The sequence below is a fragment of the Mauremys reevesii genome, linkage group 21, assembly GCF_016161935.1.
Source record: "Mauremys reevesii isolate NIE-2019 linkage group 21, ASM1616193v1, whole genome shotgun sequence".
Classification (NCBI taxonomy): Eukaryota; Metazoa; Chordata; order Testudines; family Geoemydidae; genus Mauremys; species Mauremys reevesii.
This window is the reverse complement of record NC_052643.1, coordinates 19,159,759-19,183,610: the sequence shown is the minus strand read 5'-3', so window position 1 is coordinate 19,183,610 and position 23,852 is coordinate 19,159,759. Positions and strand designations below refer to the sequence as shown.

The window sequence follows — 23,852 nt, the reverse complement described above, 5'->3', positions numbered from 1 at the left end:
GGCTTCACTAGAAAATCAACATGTTTGAACATAACTGTGAAGATTAAAGTTACGTGACACAATGTTGGGCAGTACGGTTGCCTAATCGAAAAGATCTCACAAAGTTAAGTGAAGTTCTATCTATCTTGAGCAGTTTAGTATCATCTGCAAACTTTGCCACCTCACTTTTTACCCCTTTCTCCAGATCATCTTCAGAGTTATGGTAATTCATGAAGCACCTGAACACTGGGATGAAAAGACTGGACATAAGCTGAGGTTCTTTACCATGCAGGAAGGAAAAGGTTAAATATGAGAGGTACTGCTGGATTTTGTTAGGAAATTGAGGGAATCTATTTCTATGGGGAAATAGGGGGGAAAATTAGTATTCTCTACAGTCAAATTAGTTTGGCATTCAAAAAATTCAGGAGTTTATAGCACAGTGTCTTTGGTATTACTTGAAGAAAGATGCACATATGTACTTGTAAATATCACTGTTTCTTGAACACATGGCCGGTCTATGGCTCTGATGTCTCTTGAAGAAGATAAATCTCTCTGTGGTGCATTCAACTACGAAGACAGCTTCAAGAGAGTTGTTTCTGTGATTAACAGCAGGTATCCCCAGCTTCTGTCAACCTAATGAGCTCTGCTAGGAAGAGACAGGAAGACACTCTACATGCCAAGAGGCACAGCACCCCTGGGTACTGATATTTTAGAAGCCACTTCTTCCTCGTAATGCTACATTGGACCTCAGTAGATTACTTGATTCAATAAGAAGTTAGAGTTTGGAATACTTTACACAGGGCTGTCAATTAATGCAGTTAACTCAAGCAATTAACTCAAACAAATTAACTCAATTAAAAATTTAATCGCAATTAATCGCAGTTTTAATTGCACCGTTAAACAATAGAATACCCATTTAAATTTATTATAAATATTTTGGATGTTTTTCTACATTTTCAAATATATTGATGTCAGTTATGCTAAACATTCGTATGCCCCTTCATGCTTTGGTCACCATTCCAGAGGACATGCTCCCATGCTGATGGAGATGAAGGGACATATAAATGTTTAGCATATTTGGCACGTAAATACCTTGCAATGCTGGCTGGCTACAACAGTGCCATTCAAATGCCTGCTCTGACTTTCAGGTGACACTCTAAATAAGAAACGGGCAGCATTATCTCCTGTGAATGTAAACAAACTTGTTTGTCTTAGGGCTTGGCTACACTTGAAAGTTGCAGCGCTGGTGGAGGTTTTCCAGCGCTGCAATTAGTAATTGTTCACACCTGCAAGGCACATCCAGCACTGCAACTCCCTGGCTGCAGCGCTGGCTGTACACCTGGTCTGGTTGGGGTATAACGAGTGCAGCACTGGTGATCCAGGGCTGCTCGTCAAGTGTGGCCACACACCAGCACTTTAATTGGCCTCCAGGGTATTAGGAGATATCCCAGAATGCTTTTAATTAAATTACTCTCTTTGTTTTGTTATGCAGCCTCTCTTTGTTTTGTTGTGAACTCGGAGCTCCGCCGGTGCTGCTTATCTAAACAACAAACAGAGCTCCTGTTTGCTGTGATCAATCTGTACCTGGCTGTAAACAATCAAATGAGAGGCAGGCAGGGAGTGAGTGAAACAGCGGGGAGTCGTGTTGGATGCAGGCTGTTTGCAATTAAGAGTTAAGACTAAGGGGTTGGAAACATTTTCTGATTTTTCAAGGCAGGAAGCTAAAACACAGTGTTGGCTCCAAAAGTCCACTCTCTCTCTCTCCCACCCCTGCTCCCTGTCACACTAGACCCCACTCCACCCCCCTCTTTTGAAAAGCACGTTGCTGCCACTTGAACCGTGGGATAGCTGCCCATAATGCATCACTCCCAACAGCGCTGCAAATGTGCCCACACACCAGCGCTGTTCCTGCACAGCTGCACGACCAGCGCTGTAACTCCCAGCGCTGCAACTTTCAAGTGTAGCCAAGCCCTTAGCAACTGGCTGAACAAGAAGGAGGACTGCATGGGCTTGTAGGCTCTGAAGTTTTACATTGCTTTATTTTTTAATGCAGTTATGTAAAAAAATAATTTCTACATTTGTAAGTTACACTTTTATGACAAAGATTACACTACGGTACTTGTATGAGGGGAATTGAAAAATACTATTCCTTTTGTTTATCTTTTACACAGTGCAAATATTTGTAATCAAAAATATAAAGTGAGCACTGTACACTTTATATTCTGTGTTGTAATTCAAATCAATATACTTGAAAATGTAGAAAACATCCAAAAATATTTAAAGGGTAATGTATTATTGTTTAGTGTGATTAAATCGGCAATTCATCTTTTTTTTTAATCTCGTGATTAATTTTTGTAATCGTGTGGCAGTACTAACTTTACATGATAAACCAAACTTTAAAAACCATAAGACTAGATTGAATACAATGTTAAGTTATCCTTAATATATCTTGGATGTTGTCAAATGCCATTTTATATGCCTTTACTGCATAGGCAGTAAGCAATTAGTCAAAGAAATATTCTCATTGTTCTCAGGAGATTACAGAGCTGATTTAGTTTGTGTAGTCAAAATACTCCAGCCCTGTAAGTACTGGCTGTTGTACAACTATGTAAAAGGTTTTATAACACTAGCCAACTTGCTGTTTCAACAAACTACACATAAGGAACAATCTGAGTTACTTCATGCTTTTCATTAAATTTGAGTTAAAAGGCATAATTGAGTTATATCAAAGACGGCAAAAAATACCTCATATCTGAAGCATACTTTTGTTTTGTCAGTGTTTCAACATCTTGACTAAATCCCATTTAAGAATACTGTCTACCACAAGATTATTATGAATTTTAAGTTATAATGGGATAGATTCGGTCGCTCCCACTCATCTTGACTAGTACCTAACTCTGAAAGTAGTTATATGTAGCACTGTGGTTATAGCTAAGGTTCAGTGAGAGTCGGCCTACATGTATTTTTGTTTATTAAAACACGGACATTACAAATATCAAGTCTACGTTAGATCTGTGTTTAATCTGATGCATATTAATCAGGGCTTTCTTTTTTCTCCCAATTCCCCAAACAACAACTTTTATATGGATTTTCCATACCTATATATTTATTGTGAACTAGAAAATGTAGCTTAAAAGCATTTAAAATCTCTTGGCAAATTATGTAGCAACAGGCAATTTGACTAATATAACGAAATATTACAAAACACAAGACACTAAATCCAGAAAGACCTACAAAATAAGCAACTGAAAGCTGACTAATCCAACACTGGAGCAGCATTCACAGGATTTCGGCTTTAACAGCTGGTTATGCGGAATAGGTGGTCACGAGTACTCTTATTTTTCAGGGTCAGGAAGTACCCTAGGAATTTCAAATTAGAAACAGAACAAAATGGTCTTCATCCCAGAAAACTCACAATTTAAACAGGAACCATTTTTAGTAACTTCTTAGAGGCCAAAAAAAGAAAAAAAAAAACCCAAAAGTTGCCTTTATGCTTTTCAAACATTACAGGAATACCAGAATACTCTTAGTGCACTCTGAAGATATTCTCTCCCAGATTACCTGGTTTTAAGAGTTCAATAATTCTTTCTCACTTTCTATACATAAATAAATGCTCAAAATATAACCACAGTTTAAGTTTTACACTAATTCATATCCATTCTAAACTGACTAATGCATTAAAAGAACAGCAAAAGAATTCTGAATTGAGTATGTTGATGAAGAAAAATGGTGTTAAGTATCATAACTACATCTATCTAGCTATCAAGGAAACAAAAAATCTATTCTTTCAAATGGTGTCACCTTAAAAGTCCTCTGGGCCAACTGAAATATTTGGGGTGGAGAGGCTCTCTCTTGAGCCAGCTGAAGACAAAATAGAGGAGTTTCCCAGGGGTTTAAATAGACTCTCTCTTGTGGGTGGACACCCCTTCCTCCCCCTATGTAGAATCCAGCTACCAAATGGAGTACTGGAGTCACATAGGCAAGTCACATGTCCATGCATGACTGAGTTCCTAATCAGCCAAACAACATTCCTGGGAAAGCTCAGATGTGGATTGGCGTCTCCAAGTCCATTGTTGGCTCAAGGGCTTCTTGATTGGGCACTTACTGAGAACAGTCTTTTCTCAGAAAGCTGACCAACTGCTTCACTGAGGCTATTTAAAATTAAACAAGTATAAAGCCAATATTCATAACTTCGAGTACAAAAATGACATGCGTATAAACAGGATGAATATATTCAGTAGATCATAACCTTTGCAGAGATGTTACATGGCATATGTAGCATAACACATATTCCAGTTATGTCACATATACAAAGCCTCATGGGATGCAACGTGTCACACTGACAAATGTGGTAATCATAACAACAATTCAGAAAACTGCCCTGAGCTGGTGTGAGAACTGGTGCTCAGAGTTCCATAGTCCCGGGAGCATCTCCTGAGTGCTGCTGTTCCTGTGGAAAGAGGAGGAGTTTCTAGGCCAACCATTTTGGAAATAAATATACTCCAAAACAGAACTTCAGGTAAAATTTCAGACCATCACAACGTTAAACCTCCTTTTCTGATTTCTTCCAGACTTCTTGAAAAAGTTATCAAAGGATGACACAATGTGTGACGTTTCAGGATTTTATTGTATGAAAAAATTGGCCTTATAATGGGAAAATAGTTCCTCCACAATTAAAACTGAAGCTATCTACAAAAACATCAGTTTGAAGGGGAAAACATTGCCTCTTTGTATAGTAAAAACAAGAGGAACAGAAATTCTACTTCACAAATATTAATAGGCAAAAACACTTATTCAAATCCAGTTTCAATCATTTTCTAAAAAATAGTTATTATGTTGGGCTTAACTGAGAATTCATATGAAATCCCACTTTCACCATCCCAAACAACAATGTATATACAGTGTCTCAGTATCTCAAAAATGTAAAACCATAATTAAATGGGTTGGCTAAACTGATGATTTCACAATCTCTAGTAAAAAATAGAATTTACAAGGAACACTTTCTTCGGCATGAAATATAAAAACACCATGAAGTTGATTTAAAAATAGATGAGATTTTGATAAGCAAAAATATTTCCATCATTTTAGTTAAAACTGAATCATCTGAAATCAAATCTCAATAAAAAATTAAGCATTTTTAAATGCCCCATTTCTCTACCTGCTTATTGCATTTTTTGCAAAACCCCAGTTTTAAAAAAAATCATGTTTGTCTATGTACTGAACATTAAATAGCTGAGAAACTGTGTTTTGCTCTTTAAAATTAAGTTAAATGTCCCCAAAGTAGTTTTGCAAGAGTACAAAAAATACAGTTACAGAGTCAGGAGAAGATAATCTACAATAGACTAAAGTAATCTTTGGTTGTGTCAAGTACTTGTCAATTCATGATGTTCTCTCAATTTTATACAATGATATGGAATTAAGGTTTGGTGACAGAATCAGTTAATCTTAAACAAGAAATACAATAATGTCAAAGTTTACTTAATTCAGAATAAGAACCACAGTCATGGAGAAAGGGACATGATCCCCACTTTCATTGTTTTCATATCCTACTGATTTTATTATTCATAGTATATAATTTTGTGCATCTACACCAATATTTAAGACTGTGTTCTGCTGAAGAAAATTTAATGCTGCTAAACTTAATTTAGGCAGAAGATTCTCTTCTCTTGGTACACAGGCCAGGCCACTATGACCACCCATAAAGGTCAACCCTTTAAATACGTTCACAGATAAATTGAAAGCAGTACAATATACACTGAAATTAATGGAAACCACAAGCCTTAATCCAAGGGCAGAATTAGTCCCTTGACTACTGCCAGTGAATCTCATTGTTACATCACTTGTGATGGTATGCAGTAATAACTTTTCAGAGGTAACAAAGGTACAGACGACAGTGTCAAGGTCCACATTCAAAAAACTAAGCTAAACTGATTCTCCACAGACAATGTAGTGCTGAGAAGATCATAATCACTTACAGTAATTGTAGCTAAAATTAATTTTATTGGCAAATAGTTTAAGACATACTTGCATCAATTATACCACGACAAGTACTATTAAAAGATTTGAACACAGCTCCAACAGTGACTGACATATACCCCACATTCAGACGATACTCTCAATCTCTTCTCCTAGCCTATTACACCTCGTGAGCACCAGAAAGACAAATCATATTCCACACACCTTATAGTTCACCCCATATTCAATCATTTCCCCCTCAAACTTAACTACTGTGTAATTTTACCCAGGATTCCTATAACCATAGATGCTATCTGCATGAGATATAATTAAAGTTTACAATTTATGTGCACAAATGACAGCATTATGGGATATTCTTGTATGAATGACGCGACACGAAAAAACCAAGTTTACACTTTTTAATGGCTTTGTCATCCAGAGAAGTGTCTGAAATCACCAAGCTCATTCAAGATAAAATACTGCTCTATTGTTCCGGCCATATTAAGAGTTGTACTTGCCTAAATATTTCTCTAAAACCAGCATCTGTTAAAACCATAGGAATTGCTACTAATTCATGCTTTGTTGCAAATATAAATGCTATCACAGAAGAAAGTCAATTAAAAAAGAAAAATCTAATTACTAAGTTGCAAAATTGCAGCCAAAATCATGTGACAACACATATAAGCATGATACTGAGCACTGCTCTAGAAATGTTTTAATTTTTGATGGCAATTAAAAAATAAAAACCCTGACCTAATTAATCTCATTACAATATTTTGTAAATTACAATTTGCAAGATCAAATTTAGATTTGAGACAAAAAGTGATAACGTTTGCAACTTTGCTAAACAGATTTTAACAAATTAAGATTTTTGTTTTTGTGCTTGAGTGACCACCTGCTGTCATGTACATTCTGTTGGTACATTTTCAGTTAAAACCTTTTGAAGTCTGATACAAATAATTGATTACAGTGATAGAAAAATTTTAATTATGGTATCCACTAAAATATCCCCCCCCCCCCCACAACTTGCTACATCTTATACAACGACTTCCCATAAATATGACAGGTATTATGTGAATAGCCAATTCATATCTAATATTATATTGAGGGTACTAAGATATAACTTGCACCCTTACTGCCTAAGAGACTCAACAGGCCATGGTTTACACACAAACAGACTGCATTTTAAGTTTTAATTTGTACCCCTAAACAACTGAATATTAATGGAATGAGTACATTTCTTGTCTTGACAACAACCACAAAAATCCTGTTATGGTTAACAAGAGTTACACAGGCACAGCCAGAGAATCACCTCCTGCTTTCTTTTTAGAACTGGACTGCAGGTCTGAAATACTTTATTAGTTGCATCCTCTGCTCTTAACAAGGGTTTCTCAGTAGTTGCTAAGCTAGCTAAGTCTCAAATCCATTTTGCAAGGAGGAATAAGTATTGCTTTACTGCTAAGAAGTCTATCATTATCCATTTTAACAGTAATTTCACATTTTCAAAACAATACTGTTTAGTACAGTACCAAAGCCATATCTTCATTAAGTCCTGACAACAGTAAGAACATTTAAATCAGACACATGTAGAGTTTAACTACGCCTTTGAGAAACACTGCAACATATACAAACAGAACAGACTCCTACCAAATTAGTCAGCATGCTCATTCTGTCTTTTTGAAACAAGCACAGTTCAAAGCTCATTAAATAACACAAGCTTCTCAAAAAGTGAGTCAGCTTCTGTTAGATACCAAAGGTCATGGGTTTCCATATTAACAATTTCACCTACAATATTTCCTGAGTTTTCTTGAACAAGAAAACAGACAATAAGCACCAAGAAAAGTGCTATTAAAAGAAAAAAAATTAGTTACCTCATTAGTGTTCCAGCGGTGCCTCTCTTTTGGTAAACTTGAACATTTTGGTAGACATTCAAGCAGCTTCTTCGGTAAAAAGATTTTTACATGACTGCCATTGCTGTTCCCATGATCATCTAGAAGGAAAAGAATACATATGATGCATGTAACACGAGGGGGGAAATTGTTATAGTAAAATCAAATTAACAAGACCTGAAAAATCCACTCGCCTACCTGCCACTGAGGAGCAGGTAGTTTTCCATGGCAAGTGGCAGTAGGAAAACCAATAAACTTTGGGAGAATTTAAGATTTCATTTTAAAAACATCAAATATCTATCCCTTATGATCATAAAAGGTACCTTCTGAATGCCAACTGAATATAAACTGAAGCAATGCCAGCTTTCTAAGGCTTGGTATCCATTAGAATTGTGGCAATATAGTAATGTTGCTTGGGGCATCATTTCTGGCAACATTTTTTATAGCAGCAAAAAAACTGCTTTTGCTGGTATAGTGAGAGAAACAAGATGCAGAGCCTGAAAGCTTGTCTCTTTCACCAACATAAGTTGGTCCAATGACAGGTATTATCTCAACACATGCATCTGATGAAGTGGGTATTCACCCACGAAAGCTTATGTTCCAATACGTCTGTTAGTCTATAAGATGCCACAGAACTCTTTGTTGCTATCTCAAACACTGTCTTTCTAATATCCTGGGACTGACGTGGCTACAACTACACTGCATATTTGCTGGTATAGATTATTTCACTCAGAGAAGTTATATAAGCTATACTGGAAAAAGCACTTTTAGGGTTGTGAGTTCAATCCTTGAGGAGGCCACTTAGGGATCTGGGGCAAAAAATTGGTCCTGCTAGTGAAGGCAGGGGGCTGGACTCGATGACCTTTCGAGGTCCCTTCCAATTCTAGGAGATTGGTATATCTCCAATTATTACCTTTATTACACTGGGAGGATTTGCCAGTTTGGTTTTCTGGCAAACCTCTTCTAGTATATACCTGGCCTAAATCTGCAGACATCCCCAGTACCACTTCAGATACTGAAACAACTTTGCCAAGCTGCAGCAGAGTAAAAACTCAGTCTTGTCAACTTCCACTAACTACTGAAATCTCTGTGAGAAGTAGATTATCTGACCACAATCAGGTCAGTTTCATTCTTCAGCCACTTGGGAAAGCACACACAGTTCCTTAGGACAGGTCTACACTACTGCTTAAGTTGATCTAACTTACATTGCTCAGGAGTGTGAAAAAGATAACACCGCCCGCCCCCCCTTGAGCGATGCAGGTTACAGCAATCTATGAGCTTGTCCACATTGGTGCTACTTCAGCAGGAGACATGCTCCCGTCAGCAGATTGTGTCTTCACCAGACACACTACAGCAGCGCAGCTGATGTCGTGCTTCTAGTGTAGGCCTGGTCTCAGAGTACCCAGAGGGCTGGCACCGGGGGTAGAGTGATGGAAAGTCTTGCCCCATGCATTAGTCAGGTGACTGCAGAATGGGAAAAGGGGTGAGGGGGAGACAAAAATTAACTTTTCTCCAGTAACCACAAGGGTTGGGTCTTCAAATTTATTAGCAGAATTCATGGCAACACTCCAGTAGAAATCCCGGTACTATTAAGATTTTCATGATTATTTGCAATAGCATCTAAAGGCTCCAATAAGGATCCAAACTCATTTGTGCTGCACATTGTATACACAAAGCAAGAGTCTGTCTTTAGATTGTCTAAGTTTGAGACTAACAGAGGAGCAGGATACAGCATCAGTCAAGTGCTCTGGACAATAACAGGCACAAGTTTTGTTAGTTCTATCACACCCCACCCACTTCTCTTCTAGATGTTGTACAGAGTGAGAATAGTCAAAATATGTATCATTTTATATATTTTTTTAATGTTTTTATATACTGTATGTACCTTTTAAACAAACATCAACTTCCCAACAGCCTTTGGCTCATAAGTATATGGTCAATTTTTCAGACCCCACATTTATAAAATACTAAAGATTTGTGTTTCAAATATCAGTCCATTTTATTTTCATAACACAGAAGCCAATGTGATGTTAGAAGTCATTTTCAAAGTGTTTATAGAGGTCCTCAATTATTTTTCAATCACACACCCACTCAACATTTTTGTATGTTTTTAACCTGGGAGGCCACCCCCACACAATAGCTGAAAAGATACTCACGCTGCCCTTGTGCAATCCCCACCACCCCGAGACTCACTTCCTCCAGGAGGTCCTCAGACACTAACCTGCATGTTTGTTGTAGCATTGTGACCCCATGAGCAGTCCATGGTGTTGCAACATCACTCACCCAAATATGGGCCAACTAACTGGACCTCCCCACCAATAGAAAGTTACACACACACACGGCTGAGAACCTATGGTATAGTAATGTATAGCTACAGTAACCAATAACAAGTAAAATGAGAAATACAAGATTAGGAGGATTTTAAAATCACTTTGGAAAGCAGAACCTGGGTGCAAGCTAGTAGCTGAATATCTCAAGTATTTTAAGACTTGATTGTGCTCTCTTATGTGAAGTACAACAATCTGCATCCTGTTAGATCAACTGCTCATGCAAGCACAGCAGATTATTTTATACGATATGCAGTGATGTGTGTGACAGACACGAGCTGCTCTGTAATAGTTTATGACTACTGCGTGTTGGCCAGGTTATTGGGATGTTTACTACATAACTATAGTGAGTTAAATCAACAGGACTTTTGGGAAAACAAGCAGGAAGGGGGAAATGACTCAAGCTATGCCAATCCCCAGTAAACAATTTAGAGTGGTTAAAAGACAATGCCTGAGCGGATTCTACCTCATGACTCCAGTCAAGGTGCAAAACTTGTTTTGCCACACACGGCAGTACTGGGAACTGAGAACAACAAAAGAACTCAGACTGGATAAAAAGACACTCTTTTCCAGAGAGAGATTAATCGCTGTCAGGAAACTGTTCAGGCTGACACCCAAGACCCACTAGTGTCTCTCAAATTAGACCATCACCGGATGGTAGAGCTTTAGGTAAGAGACATGCACGTAGATAGAGAGAAAAGGATTTTAAAACTATGCTATATTCCTATTGTTAAGACTAAACAATTCTTTGATGCAAGGCTGTCTGGTAGGGCTGCCAACGCTGATTGAAGCTATTCCAGGAGATTTCCCCTCCTCCCCCCCAACCCCGTGATGACATAATGTCATTTTCTCTAAATATCCTATTTAAATATCCTCCCAGATTGCTTTCAATAGTCGCCAGGAGATTGATGCCAATTCCAGGAGACTCCAGGCCAATCCTGGGGGTTGGCAACCCTACTGTCTGGCCATTATACTTAACACTGGTCATAGACTCCCAAAGAGAAGAACTGCAGGTATCAAACCCAGTTGGCCCTGCTGAGTTAGCACAGTCAATACACAGTGTACTGGGGCCAATGCAAGAGTGGGCAAACTGAGAAATTCCAGCTCTCAGAGAGCTGAAGGCATAAGGCCAGATACCTGAGAGGGTGCAGTCAGAGAGACCAAAAAAGAAATAGTGTACAACTAGGCCTGCAAACAGGACAAAGTGCAACTGAGAGAGCAAACTAGATCCACTGGATCTTTTGATTTTAATTAGATCTCATGATAAACTCCACAATAAATGTCTACTCTAATGGGTTGTATTCTTGCAATTAGCAACCATGTACATAAGCTGCTGATCTCCAGGAGTAACACAGCAACTCTTATGGCCCTTTCAGGGTAACATATCTGAGTGCAACTCTTAGCATGAATATTGGTTTCACTTTGGATTTTGCTCTTTTCTACAAGAAATTGGATGATACTGGTTCATGCTGTAATGTCAAAGCCAAAACAGGAAAGACTTTTCCCAGTCTGATATTATTCCAGGATCCAGTATGTCCTATGTCTTCTGAGATCTTATTTAATGCAGTATTCTGTACAAATTCACTTGTACCAATTTCTTTGGAAAAGAATATAGCCAAAATTATTGGAATTATTAAGAACCTACAAAATATAAAATGAGAGAATAAATTCTTTAAATACTTGAAGTTTTCCTTGATGAACAACCAATCTCTCAAGTCTGAAAAAAGTTTCTGGCGAAACTGACTTCTGTAAACAGTGATCTGAGAGGGGCAAAGTTTGGCAGGGTACTAATTCAACTTGCTGCTTTGAAACTATACAACAACTCGGTACAAATACTTGATAGACCTCAGATCCTAACACTTCAAATCCACATACTTAAAAATGAAGTGTTTCTCTTCCTATTATACTCTGTGAATGGAGATCAGATGGGGCCTACCAACTATGCACCCCCCAGATTTAAATTAAAAGGGGTCTTGGTGACAGGGCACTTTCAGACCAGGGCCCTTGACTCTACAGGCACACTGCAGAGCTAAAGCTTATTTTCACATGTTTTTGTTTAAGGGAATATTAGAAAGGGTCTAAAGTTAATTCTCCTTTTCAGCAATGGGGTAAGAGAGAAAGTTAGAATGTATTTGATAACCAGGCTCTAAAATTGGTTTATTGAATATTGCATATGCACTGGGTGATCTGATAAGCACACTTTAAACCAAAATAAAGTTTAAGAATAACTAATAATTAGGTACACATTCACAGCTCCAAAAATGGCTAAAGCCAACCTTAAAACCACTCAGCCAGACCATTTCAAAGTAATCAGCAGCATGGAAGAAGTAGCTGCCATTCTGCTTTACCACAGTGACTACTAATGAAAAATCCATCTCAGGGTAGGGCCTAAAAATGATCCAGCCATCCAAATAATACTGTTGTATGAGATGACACTCAGAGTTGATGACATCCAAAGCAGATATAACCATGTTGAATGGTAAATTTGACCAAATGACACTGAAGATAACAAAAAATAGCGTGTTACTTTAATGATACGTACATGCTTCCTCATCCCCTCCTAAGCTCAATATTCACTTGCTAAATGAGCTCACCTTTTAGCATTCTCCACTCCTATTACCTTAGTATTTATTATCCTGTGATCTAAAGAAAACACTTTTTTAAGCCATCAAGTAAAGATGCCTCACAGTAGCAGAAGCTAGACAGCAGTTCTAAGCCTAGCAGATGCCACATAATGAAAAAATTCTTTGTATCTAATTGATAATGGAAATCTCACCCATTCAACTTTGACAAGAACTGTGACGAAGTTAACATGAAATTGATGGCAAAAGGCATTCTGTGCCACACAGAGTAAGCTCCTATAGTAAGGTTAAAGTGGTTTGTTATCCCATAAATACAATGGAAAACTTGCCCTAGCAGATCATGTTTCTTTTCTGGATAACATGCATCTACTATGATAATAGCAAAAGGAAAAAAAAAAAAAAAAAAGCTTTTCCTTGTGATAATCTCCCTCTAAATTCTATGGGGTATATTCACCCCTTGAGATACTAATTGACAAACAATAATCAAAGTCACATGCACAAGTACTGAAAATTAAGGCCTTGAACCTATAAATGCTTAAGCAGGTATGTAACTTTACCTACAGAAATAGTCCCATTAACTTCAATGGGACTATTCATGTACTTGAAGTTAAATAAGTGCATAAATGTTTGCAGTATCAGGAACAAAAATTGTATCTGTACTACAAACTTAGTGATATAAAATATTTGTCACTTCAAAACAAAACTTCTTCAGCATTGACAATACATTAACAAAGTCAGTCACTTGTTTTAAAAATATACATAGGCCAAAATTCTCAAAAAACAGGAGCCTCAAGTTAGGTTTCCTAAACTCATATTTAGGGACATATGCTTGGGATTTTCAAAAGGACCTAATGGAACTTGTGCTCCTAAATCATTTGACTTCAATCTGCAAATCCTGAGAAGTATATCTCCTACTTGAAGCATTTCAGCTTTCATGACTTGTAAAAGTTCAATGTATATCAGAAGGTGATACTGGTTGCAAAATCAGCACAGGCAATTGCTTATCATTTTTGTTTGAATACGTGCAGTTGTCTTTTTCAGCACAAAAGAGCATTTTAAGAGTGAAATGTCTTACTAGGAAAAAAATCTATGTAAAATCTGAAACTCTACTAACAATTAGTAAATTAAACAAATGAGTACAAAGCCATAGCAATTTAAAAGTATAAAATGGGAAGTAAAGAACTAAGAACTGACTGGGGAAAACACTGTTGCAGAGAAGCCCAAGAAAAATAGAGTCAGGTCTGGCAGGAAAGAACAGGAAATGCTGGGAATGAGCTGAGTGACTGGTGGATCTTACCCACATTCTCAGAGTCTAACTGATCATCATATGAGTAGTCGGGAAGGAATTTCCCCCCAGGTCAGATTGGCAGAGACCCTGGTGGTTTTTCACTTCCTCTGCAGCATGGGGCATGGGTCACTTGCAGGTTTAAACTAGTATAAATGGTGAATTCTCTGTAACTTGAAGTCTTTAAACCATGATTTGAGGACTTTACTAACTCAGCCAAAGATTAGGGGTTTACCACATGAGTGAGTGGGTGAGGTTCTGTGGTCTGCAACGTGCAGGTGTCAGACTAGATGATCATGATGGTCCATTCTGATTTTAGTAAGAGTATCTGAGAAAGAATATACATTACAATTTTAAACCTAACCAGTGTCCCTTAAGTGACCTGCCACAAGATGTCAGATCATGTTAGTATTAAAGCGGAGTGAGTCTAGTATTTATTTAATTTTCTTTCTTGATATAGGAATTAGATACAGTGCTCCTGCCAGATAATTTCTAAGTTATCTTAAAAAAATAAAAATAAAAAAATAGCTTTCAGTTGCCTAAGTAGCCCTTGGAATCATAGTTAAAGATCCCCCTCCCCAAAATTTGAAATGGCGCCCCTGTGGGCCAGCACAGAATTTGTCCCCATGCACAGCCCTGTTGGCTTGACTGGAGGTGCCCCCTGCCCAAATATACAAGTTAAACTATGACTAAGAGCTCTGCCTTCTTAGTACTCTGAGAAGAGGGGACTGGAAACGGGCAAGTTTGGGACAAGGCCTTTCAGCTACGGGCCAGGTAATTCAAAGTTATTTTTTACATAAAGGTAAGTCACATATTATTTTCTAGCCCAAAGTACATTTTGAAGTAAAAAAAATACAATCTGATTACTTGCTGCAGCAACAAAATTTGGTTTAATTTCAAAAGGACAATGTCCTCTTTCTAATACTGTGTTACAACCATGCAGTTGCAAATTAGCTAATGCTGTCACAGCTAGGCAGTTTAATTTGTGAAATGCATGAAAGCAGAAAACATGTTACTTTGTCCATAGGAAGTTCCTATTTCCAGACCTCTTCATAAAATGAAACAGGAGATCCAATAGTTTGCCACCTCATTTAACATAATTTACCATATTCGCTAAACATCATTTCAGTTTTACAGATTTTTAAAATACTCTATAATTTGCAGAAAACATCCTTAACTTGGGCTCAAAATATATTCACACCCATGAAGTATTAAACTTTTAGAAAGGAAATTGCAAAATATCTTAAGAAAGATGTGGTGAATGTGGAGCTGCTATTTTATCAAGGAATTCTGATCTGTAATAATTACTGCATGCGACCTGATTAGCAAGATAGTCACTATATTGCTACATTGGGCTTTCTGTACAAATGTATTGGTTTAGCTTATTAGGGAGCTGTTGGAAAAACAAACAGAAAGGCAACTCAATAGCTCTAAATAAGCAGTCTCCCAACAAACCTTTGGGGACAATTACAAGACAATGGCTTAGTGAAGATGCTTATTTCTAGGCCCCAGCCAAAGACAAAGCCACAATTGTTTTTCCAAGCCTGGGAGCCTAGTAATGGACACTAAATGGGTAAAAGGTCTCTAGAGAGGGAGCTGGAGTAGTTGTCAATTTGTGGAGGAAACAGACTGATAGGGACACAGAGACATGTCCTGCAATAGTGTCTGAATCAACTGGGGCCTTCCCCAAGTTTCCAGGGGGATGATAAGCCTTCGGTAAAACAGGAATATGTAATAAGTTATTTTCTCTGAAATGCTTTAATATTAAACAAACAATATGTTGCTTTAAGAAAACATTTTGGTCACTGGATGCCACTGGTTATAGCTCCTGAGGAACAGAACTGCAGATTCTGAAGTCAGATCTACCGATGTAACCAGTTAGTAGCAGGGTATTGCAGCCCAATGCCTGGTCTGAGAATGGGAGAATCACACTATTCCTCCCCAAAAGAGGTGATTGCCTGCAGGCCTGAATGGGGGTGCACTCACAGAGAGCAGAAGGGGTCAGAGGTGCAACTAGCCCAATAACTGACAAAAAGATCTCAACGATCTCGAAAGCTATATTTATTACAGTGCTTACTGCCTGGTCCACTGAATACACTGTAGCTAGAAAAAAATCTGTATCAAATTTATGCACGGTAAAAAACCTTGTACTTTATTATGACAAAGTAGATTTAGAATCTGGAACAGATGATGGTGTCACTAAAGGAATTGAAACTTAAGGAGTTGTGCAGATCACCATTGTGACTCAAGTTTGCTTTCAGGCAAAGCTGCAGAAGAAACTGATTTTTATGCTTGATACAGCCACTCAATTTATGGGTGCCAGATTCACCAGACTACAGCAATCTCCATTCACATATGATCAATATCTCTCCACACAATGGTCAATTGATAAAAGGCAAAATTAACTTTTCTACCTATAAAATTTTGATTTCTTCTATTATGTATCCACACTCAATTAAAGAATATTTCTGTTCAACCTAGGAGAATGATGCCAGAGCTCAGAGAAATAAACAGAAAAAGGCAAGTGTGAAGTGATCTATCCCTTGTTGTCCAGTCCAACCATCTGGCAGTCAGAGGCTATGGGGCATCCAGAGCATGGGTTTGTACCCAGACCATCTTGGCTAATAGCCACTGATGGACCTATCCTCCAAAAACTTATCTATAAATAGATTTTAAAAATAATTAGATTAGTTTTGGCCTTCACAACATCCCCTGCAAACAAGTTTCACATGTTGACTCTGTGTTGTGTGAAGTAGTACTTCCTTTTGTTTGTTTTAAACCCGTTGCCTATTAATTTCATTGGGTGACCCTGGTTCTTGTGTTATGTGAAGGAGTAAATAACACTTCCCTATTCACTTTCTCCACTCCATTCATGATTTCATAGACCTCTATCATAACCCCCTTTAATCATCTCTTTTTCCAAGCTAAATAGTCCAAGTCTTTTTAGTCTCTCTCTCATATGAGCATAAGAACAGCCATACTGGGTCAGACCAAAGGTCCATCTAGCCCATTATCCTGCCTTCCAACAGTGGCCAATGCCAGGTGTCCCAGAGGGAATGAACAGAACAGGTAATCATCAAGTGATCCATCCCCCGTCACTCACTCCCAGCTTCTGGCAAACAGAGGCTAGGGACACCATCCCTGCCCAAACTGGCTAACAGCCATTGATGGACCTATCCTCTATGAATTTATCTAGTTTTTTTGAACCCTGTTATAGTCTTGTCTTTCACAACATCCTCTGGCAAGGAGTTCCACATGTTGACTGTGTGTTGTGTGAAAAAATACTTCCTTTTGTTTATTTTAAATCTGCTGCCTATTAATTTCATTTGGTTACCCCTAGTTCTTCTGTTATGAGAAGGAGTAAATAACACTCCCTTATTTACTTTTTCCACACCAGTCATGATTTTATAGACCTCTATATGGAAGCTGTACTGTAGCTGTAATCATTTTTGTTGCCCTTCTCTGTACCTTTTCCATTTCTAATATAGTTTTAAGATGGGGCAACCAGAACTGCGTGCAATACTCAACATGTAACCATACCATGAATTTAGAGTGGCATTATGATATTTACTGCCTTATTATCTATCCCTTGCCTAAAAATTCCTAAGATGGATAGCTTTTTTGACTGCCGCTGTACATTAAGTGCATGTCTTCAGAGAACTATCCACAATGACTCCAAGATCTCTTCTTGAGTGGTAACAACTACTTTAGGCCCCACCACTTTTGTATGTATAATTGGGATTATGTTTTCCAATATGCATTAAATGCATTATTTTGCATTTATCAACACTGAATCTCATCTGCCATTTTGTTGTCCAGTCATCCAGTTTTATGAGCTCTATCTGACATGACATTTGACTAGGTTATATGCAAGTAGATGAAGTCACATATTGTTACAGTTTTAGATTTTGTACCTTTGATCTCCCTCAATATTGTGCATTCACTATCCTGATTCAGAAACTGGTACTTACACCTTATCAGATTTTTATTCTTATGATTTGAAATTTACAACTAAAGATTCTATTGCGTAGTCCTCTTCACTTAGAATCTACAAAATATTTTAAGTGCAATGTTACTTCTGCATATTTATGACCTGGATCTGGTCTTCCTGTACAATTTACACCCAGGTATTATAGCCTTCCACTGACACACTGATTTATGTCATTTCACCATGTTTCAGAATTCTTGCATTAAATAATAATTAAATTGTATAATATTTAATAATCGCTACTGAAGGAAATGCCTACTGGATAGAGCACCAGACTGGGACTCGGGAGACCTGGGTTCTTTCCTGGCTCTGCCACTGGACTGCTGGGTGACCTCGGGCAAATCACTTCACCTCTCTGGGTCTCAGTTTCTCCAGCTGTAAAATGGAGATAATTATAACAACCTCTTTTGTGAAGTGCTTTGAAAACTACTGATGAAAAGTGCTATATAAAACAGGTATTTTTTTAAAAACTGCTTGTCTACCAAATATTCTAAATCCTCCCACTGAAATATCAATAGAGGATTCATCTTTTCCAAAATAAATCCTTAACCCTATAAATAAGAGATATAAATCAGGAACTAAGTGGAACAATAATATAGTTTTTGGACTAAATCACAAATATGCAATTTCTAATTAACTTGATTTATATACATACACTATACCCAATTAACATACTTCAACAAAATGTGATTTTTCTAAAAGTTAGAGGAATGTGACTCAATAATACCCAAAGTTCAGGCTTGATTTCTAGCACAATAAGTGCATCCTAGAGAGGATAATTTACTTCTTATAGGACTGAAAATTCCTCCACAGTTTAAAAGTAAATAAAGTCACAATACCACCATGCCACTAACACTCAGCACTAGCAAACATCAGTACAGTAGAACCTCAGAGTTACAAACAACTTCCATTTGCAAGGTGTTCGTAACTCTAAAATGTTTCTTACTCTGAACAAAACGTTATGGCTGTTCTTTCAAAAGTTGATAAATGAACACTGACTTAACACAGCTTTGAAACTTTACTATGGAGAAGAAAAATGCTGCTTTTAACCATCTTAATTTAAACAAAACAAGCACAGAAAATTTCCTTGCCTTGTCAAAAAAAATTTTAACTTTCCCTTATTTTTTTTTAGTAGTTTACATTTAACACAATACTGTACGGTGTTTGCCGATGGATGGATGCGTGTGTGTGTGCGCGCGCACACTGCTACCTGATTACATACTTCTGGTTCCAAATGCTCAGTTCATACCTCTGGTGTTCAAAACGCTGAGGTTCTTTTGTACTACTACACCTGTGCATAAGCACATTGCGACAGCAACAAAGCACCACATTAAGAAAATAAGTATATAAGAATGACCATACTTGGTCAGACAAAATGTCCATCTAGCCCAGTATCCTGTCTTCTGCGAGTGGCCAATCCAGATACCTCAGAGGGAATAAACAGAATAGGTAATCAAGTGATCCATCCCCTATCGCCCATTCCCAGCTTCTGGCAACAGAGGCTAGGGACACCATCCCTGCTCATCTTGGCTAATAGCCATTGATGGACCTATCCTCCATGAACTTATTTAGTTCTTTTCTGAACCCTGTTAGTCTTGGTCTTCACAACATCCTCTGGCAAGGATTCCACTGTGCATTGTGTGAAAAAACACTTCCTTTTGTTTGTTTTAAACCTGCTGCCTAGTAATTTCATTCGATGACCCCTAGTTTGTGTGTTATGAGAAGGAGTAAATAACACTTCCTTATTTACTTTCTCCACACCATGATTTTATAGACCGATATCATATTCGCCCTTACTCATCTCTTTTCCAAGCTGAGAAGTCCCAGTTTTATTAATCTCTCCTCATAAGGCAGCCATTCCATACCCTTAATAATTTTTGTTGCCCTTTTCTGAACTTTTTCCCAAGTCCAATATATCTTTTCTGAGATGGGGCAACCACATCTGCACACAGTATTCAAGATCTGAGTGTAATATGGATTTATATAGAGGCAATATATTTTCTGTCTTATTATCAATCCCTTTCTTAATGATTCCCAACTCTCTGTTCGCTTTTTTGACTGCTGCCGTTGCACACTGCGTGGATGTTTTCAGAGAAACATCTACAATGAGTCCAAGATCTCTTTCCTGAGTGGTAACAGATAATTTAGACCCCCATCACTGTATATGTATAATTGGGATTATGTTTTCTAATGTGCATTACTTTACATTTATCAATATTAAATTTCATCTGCCATTTTGTTGGCCAGTCACCCAGTTTTGTAAGATCCTTTTGTAGATCTTCGCAGTCTGCCTGGGACTTAGCTATCTTGAGTAGGTTTGTATCATCTGCAAATGTTGCCACCTCACTGTTTACTCCTTTTTCCAGATCATTTATGAATATGTTGACTAGGACTTGTCCCAGTACAGACTCCTGGAGGACACCACTATTTATCTCTCTCCATTCTTACCCTTTGTTTCCTATCTTTTAACCAGTTACCAATTCATGAGAGGACCTTCCCTCTTATCCCATAACAGCTTACTTTGCTTAAGAGCACTGGTTCTTAACTTTTGTACTGGTGTCCACTTTCACATGGCAAGCCTCTGAGTGGGACCCCCCCCCTTATAAATTAAAAACACTTTTTTACATATTTAACACCATTATAAATGCTGGAGGCAAAGCGGGGCTTGGGGTGGAGGGCTGACAGCTCGTGACCCCCCCCCCCCATGTAATACCCTTGCGACCCCCTGAGAGGTCCCAACCCCTAATTTGAGAAACCTTGCCTAAGAGCCTTTTGTGAGGGACCTTGTCAAAGGCTTTCTGAATATCTAAGTACACTATATCCACTAGATCCCCCTTGTCCACATGCTTGTTGACCCTCTCTAGTAGAATGGTGAGGCATGATTTCCCTTTACAAAAACCACAGAATCATAGAACTGAAAGGGACCTTGAGAGGTCATCTAGTCCAGTCCCCTGCACCCATGGCAGGACTAAGTATTATCTAGACCAGGGTTTCTCAAACTGGGGGTCGGGACCCTCAGGGGGTCATGAGGTTATTACATGGGGGGGGGTCACGAGCTGTCAGCCTCCACCCCAAACCCTGCTTTGCCTCCAGCATTTATAATAGTATTAAATATATTTAAAAGTGTTTTTAATGTGTAAGGGGGGGGGGGGTCACACTCAGAGGCTTGCTATGTGAAAGGGGTCACCAGTACAAAAGTTTGAGAACCACTGATCTAGATCATCCCTGGCAGGTGTCTGTCCAATCTGCTCTTAAAAATCTCCAATGACAGAGATTCCACAAACTCCCTAGGCAATTTATTCCAGTGCCTAACTACCCTGAAGGTTAGGAAGATTTTCCTAATGTCCAACCTAAGTCTCCCTTGCTGCAATTTAAACCCATTGCTTCTTGTCCTATCCTATCAAGAAGAACAATTTTTCTCCCTCCTCCTTGTAACAACCTTTTACATAGTTGAAAACTATCATGCCCCCGCTCAGTCTTCTCTTTTCTAAACTAAACAAACCAATTTTTTTCCAATCTTCCCTCATAGGTCATGTTTTCTAGGCCTTTAATAATTTTTGTTGCTCTGCTCTGGACTTTCTCCAATTTCTCCACATCTTTCCTGAAATGTGGCACCGAGAACTGGACACAATACTCCAGTTGAGGCCTAATCGGCACAGAATAGAGCAGAATAATTACTTCTTGTGTGCAACACTCCTGCTAATACATCCCAGAATGATGTTCACTTTTTTTTTTTTTGGCGCGCAATAGTGTTACACTGTTGACTCATATTTAGCTTGTGGTCCACTGTGACCCCCAGATCCCTTTCCGCAGTACTCCCATTAGGCAGTCATTTCCCATTTTGTATGTGTGCAACTGACTGTTGACTTTTCCCCAACAAATTATGTTATCTATGTGTCTGACAATTTTGTTCTTTACTATAGTTTCAACCATTTTACGTGGTACTGACATCAGGCCTACTGGCCTGTAATTGTCAGGATCACCTCTGGTGCCCTTTTTAAAAATTGGCATCACATTAGCTATCCTCCAGTTATTTGGGTACAGAAGCTGATTTAAATGATAGGTTACACAGAACATAAGAATGGCCGTACCGGGTCAGTCCAAAGGTCCATCTAGCCCAGTATCTGTCTACCGACAGTGGCCAATGCCAGGTGCCCCAGAGGGAATGAACCTAACAGGCAATGATCAAGTGATCTCTCTCCTGCCATCCATCTCCACCCTCTGTCGAACAGAGGCTAGGGACACCATTCTTACCCATCCTAGCTAATAGCCATTTATGGACTTAGCCACCATGAATTTATCCAGTTAGGTAGTTCTGCAATTTCACATTTGAGTTCCTTCACAACTCTTGGGTGAAAACCATCCGGTCCTGGTGACTTATTACTGTTTAGTTTATCAATTTGTTCCAAAACCTCAATGACACCTCAAGCTGGGATAGTTCCTCAGATTTGTCACCTAAAAAAAAATGGCTCAGGTTTGGAATTTCCCTCACATTCTCAGCCGTGAAAACCGATGCAAATAATTAATTTCATTTCTCTGCAATGGCCTTATCATCCTTGAGCGCTCCTTTATAGATTCATAGATTCTAGGACTGGAAGGGACCTCGAGAGGTCATTGAGTCCAGTCCCCTGCATAAAGTACTTTGGCATCTTGATCTTCCTGTGGCTCCACTGGATGTTTAGTAGGCTTCCCACTTCTGATGTACTTAAAAAAAAATGGCTATTACTTTTTAAGTCTTTGGCTAGCTATTCTTCAAATTCTTTTTTAGCCTTCCTAATTATATTTTTACATGTCATTTGCCAGAGTTTATGCTCCTTTCTATTTTCCTCACTAGGATTTAACTTCCACTTTTTAAAGGATGCTTTTGTGTCTCTCACTGCTTCTTTTATTTTGTTGTTTAGCCACAGTGGTACTTTTTTGGTTCTCTTACTGTTTTTTAATTTGGGGTATACATTTAAGTTAAGCCACTATTATGGTGTTTTTAAAAAGTTTCCATGCAGCTTACAGGGATTTCACTTTTGGCGCTGTACCTTTTAATTTCTGTTTAACTAACCTCTTCATTTTTGTGTAGTCCCCCTTTCTGAAATTAAATGCTACAAGTGTTTGGCTGCTGTGGTGTTTTCCCTGCCACAGAGATGTTAAATTTAATTATATTATGGATTACCAAGCGATCCAGCTATAATCACTTCTTGGACCAGATCTTGTGCTCCATTTAGGATTAAATCAAGAATTGTCTCTACTCTTCTGGGCTCCAGGATCAGCTGCTTCAAAAAGCAGTCATTTAAGGTGTCAAGAACTTTATCTCTGCATCCCATCCTGAGGTAACCCCCCCCCCCATTTTCTGCTGGTCCCCCACCCTGTATACAAAGATATTTGGAGGATCTGCTATTTTCTCCACCCTTTATCAGAGCTATATGAAGACTTATGAAGCACCCCCCGAAGATCAGTCCTTGCTGTTAGGGGCTATCCCATGGATCACTGGGTCTCAGGTTGCTGCTGCTAGCATTCAGTGTTATCATACCTAGTTTCTCAGGAGCATTGTAGCACCAGGATTCTAGTGCTGACAGCTAGCTAAAAGGTAGCACCAAAACATGCACCTCTGTTGCACCTGAAGAAAGTAAGATATGTAAAATACTTTAGTCATAAAGTACTATTTTAAATTGCATAACAACTTTTAATGGCAGCAACACAGAACAGTACTGTTATTAAAAGGTGTCAGACTCATGACGAATTAATATTCATTTGAGGAAAACAGTGAAGAGTAGTGACTAACTGCTCAGGCAAATATTTTTCATTCATTTACAATCATCTTGGCATTGCAAACTTTCTAACAACATTTTTTTGCTG

The 23,852-nt window shown here is 38.3% G+C and overlaps 1 protein-coding gene across 1 annotated transcript in view; it reads right to left on the bottom strand.

Moving 5' to 3' along the window:
* Positions 1 to 23,852, bottom strand: part of CAMTA1 (calmodulin binding transcription activator 1) — an 833,035-nt gene that overhangs the window by 789,012 nt on the left and 20,171 nt on the right. The window contains exon 2 of the mRNA XM_039508612.1: positions 7,806 to 7,924. Coding sequence (XP_039364546.1) covers positions 7,806 to 7,924 — 119 coding nt within the window. The remainder of the gene's footprint in view (positions 1 to 7,805; positions 7,925 to 23,852) is intronic.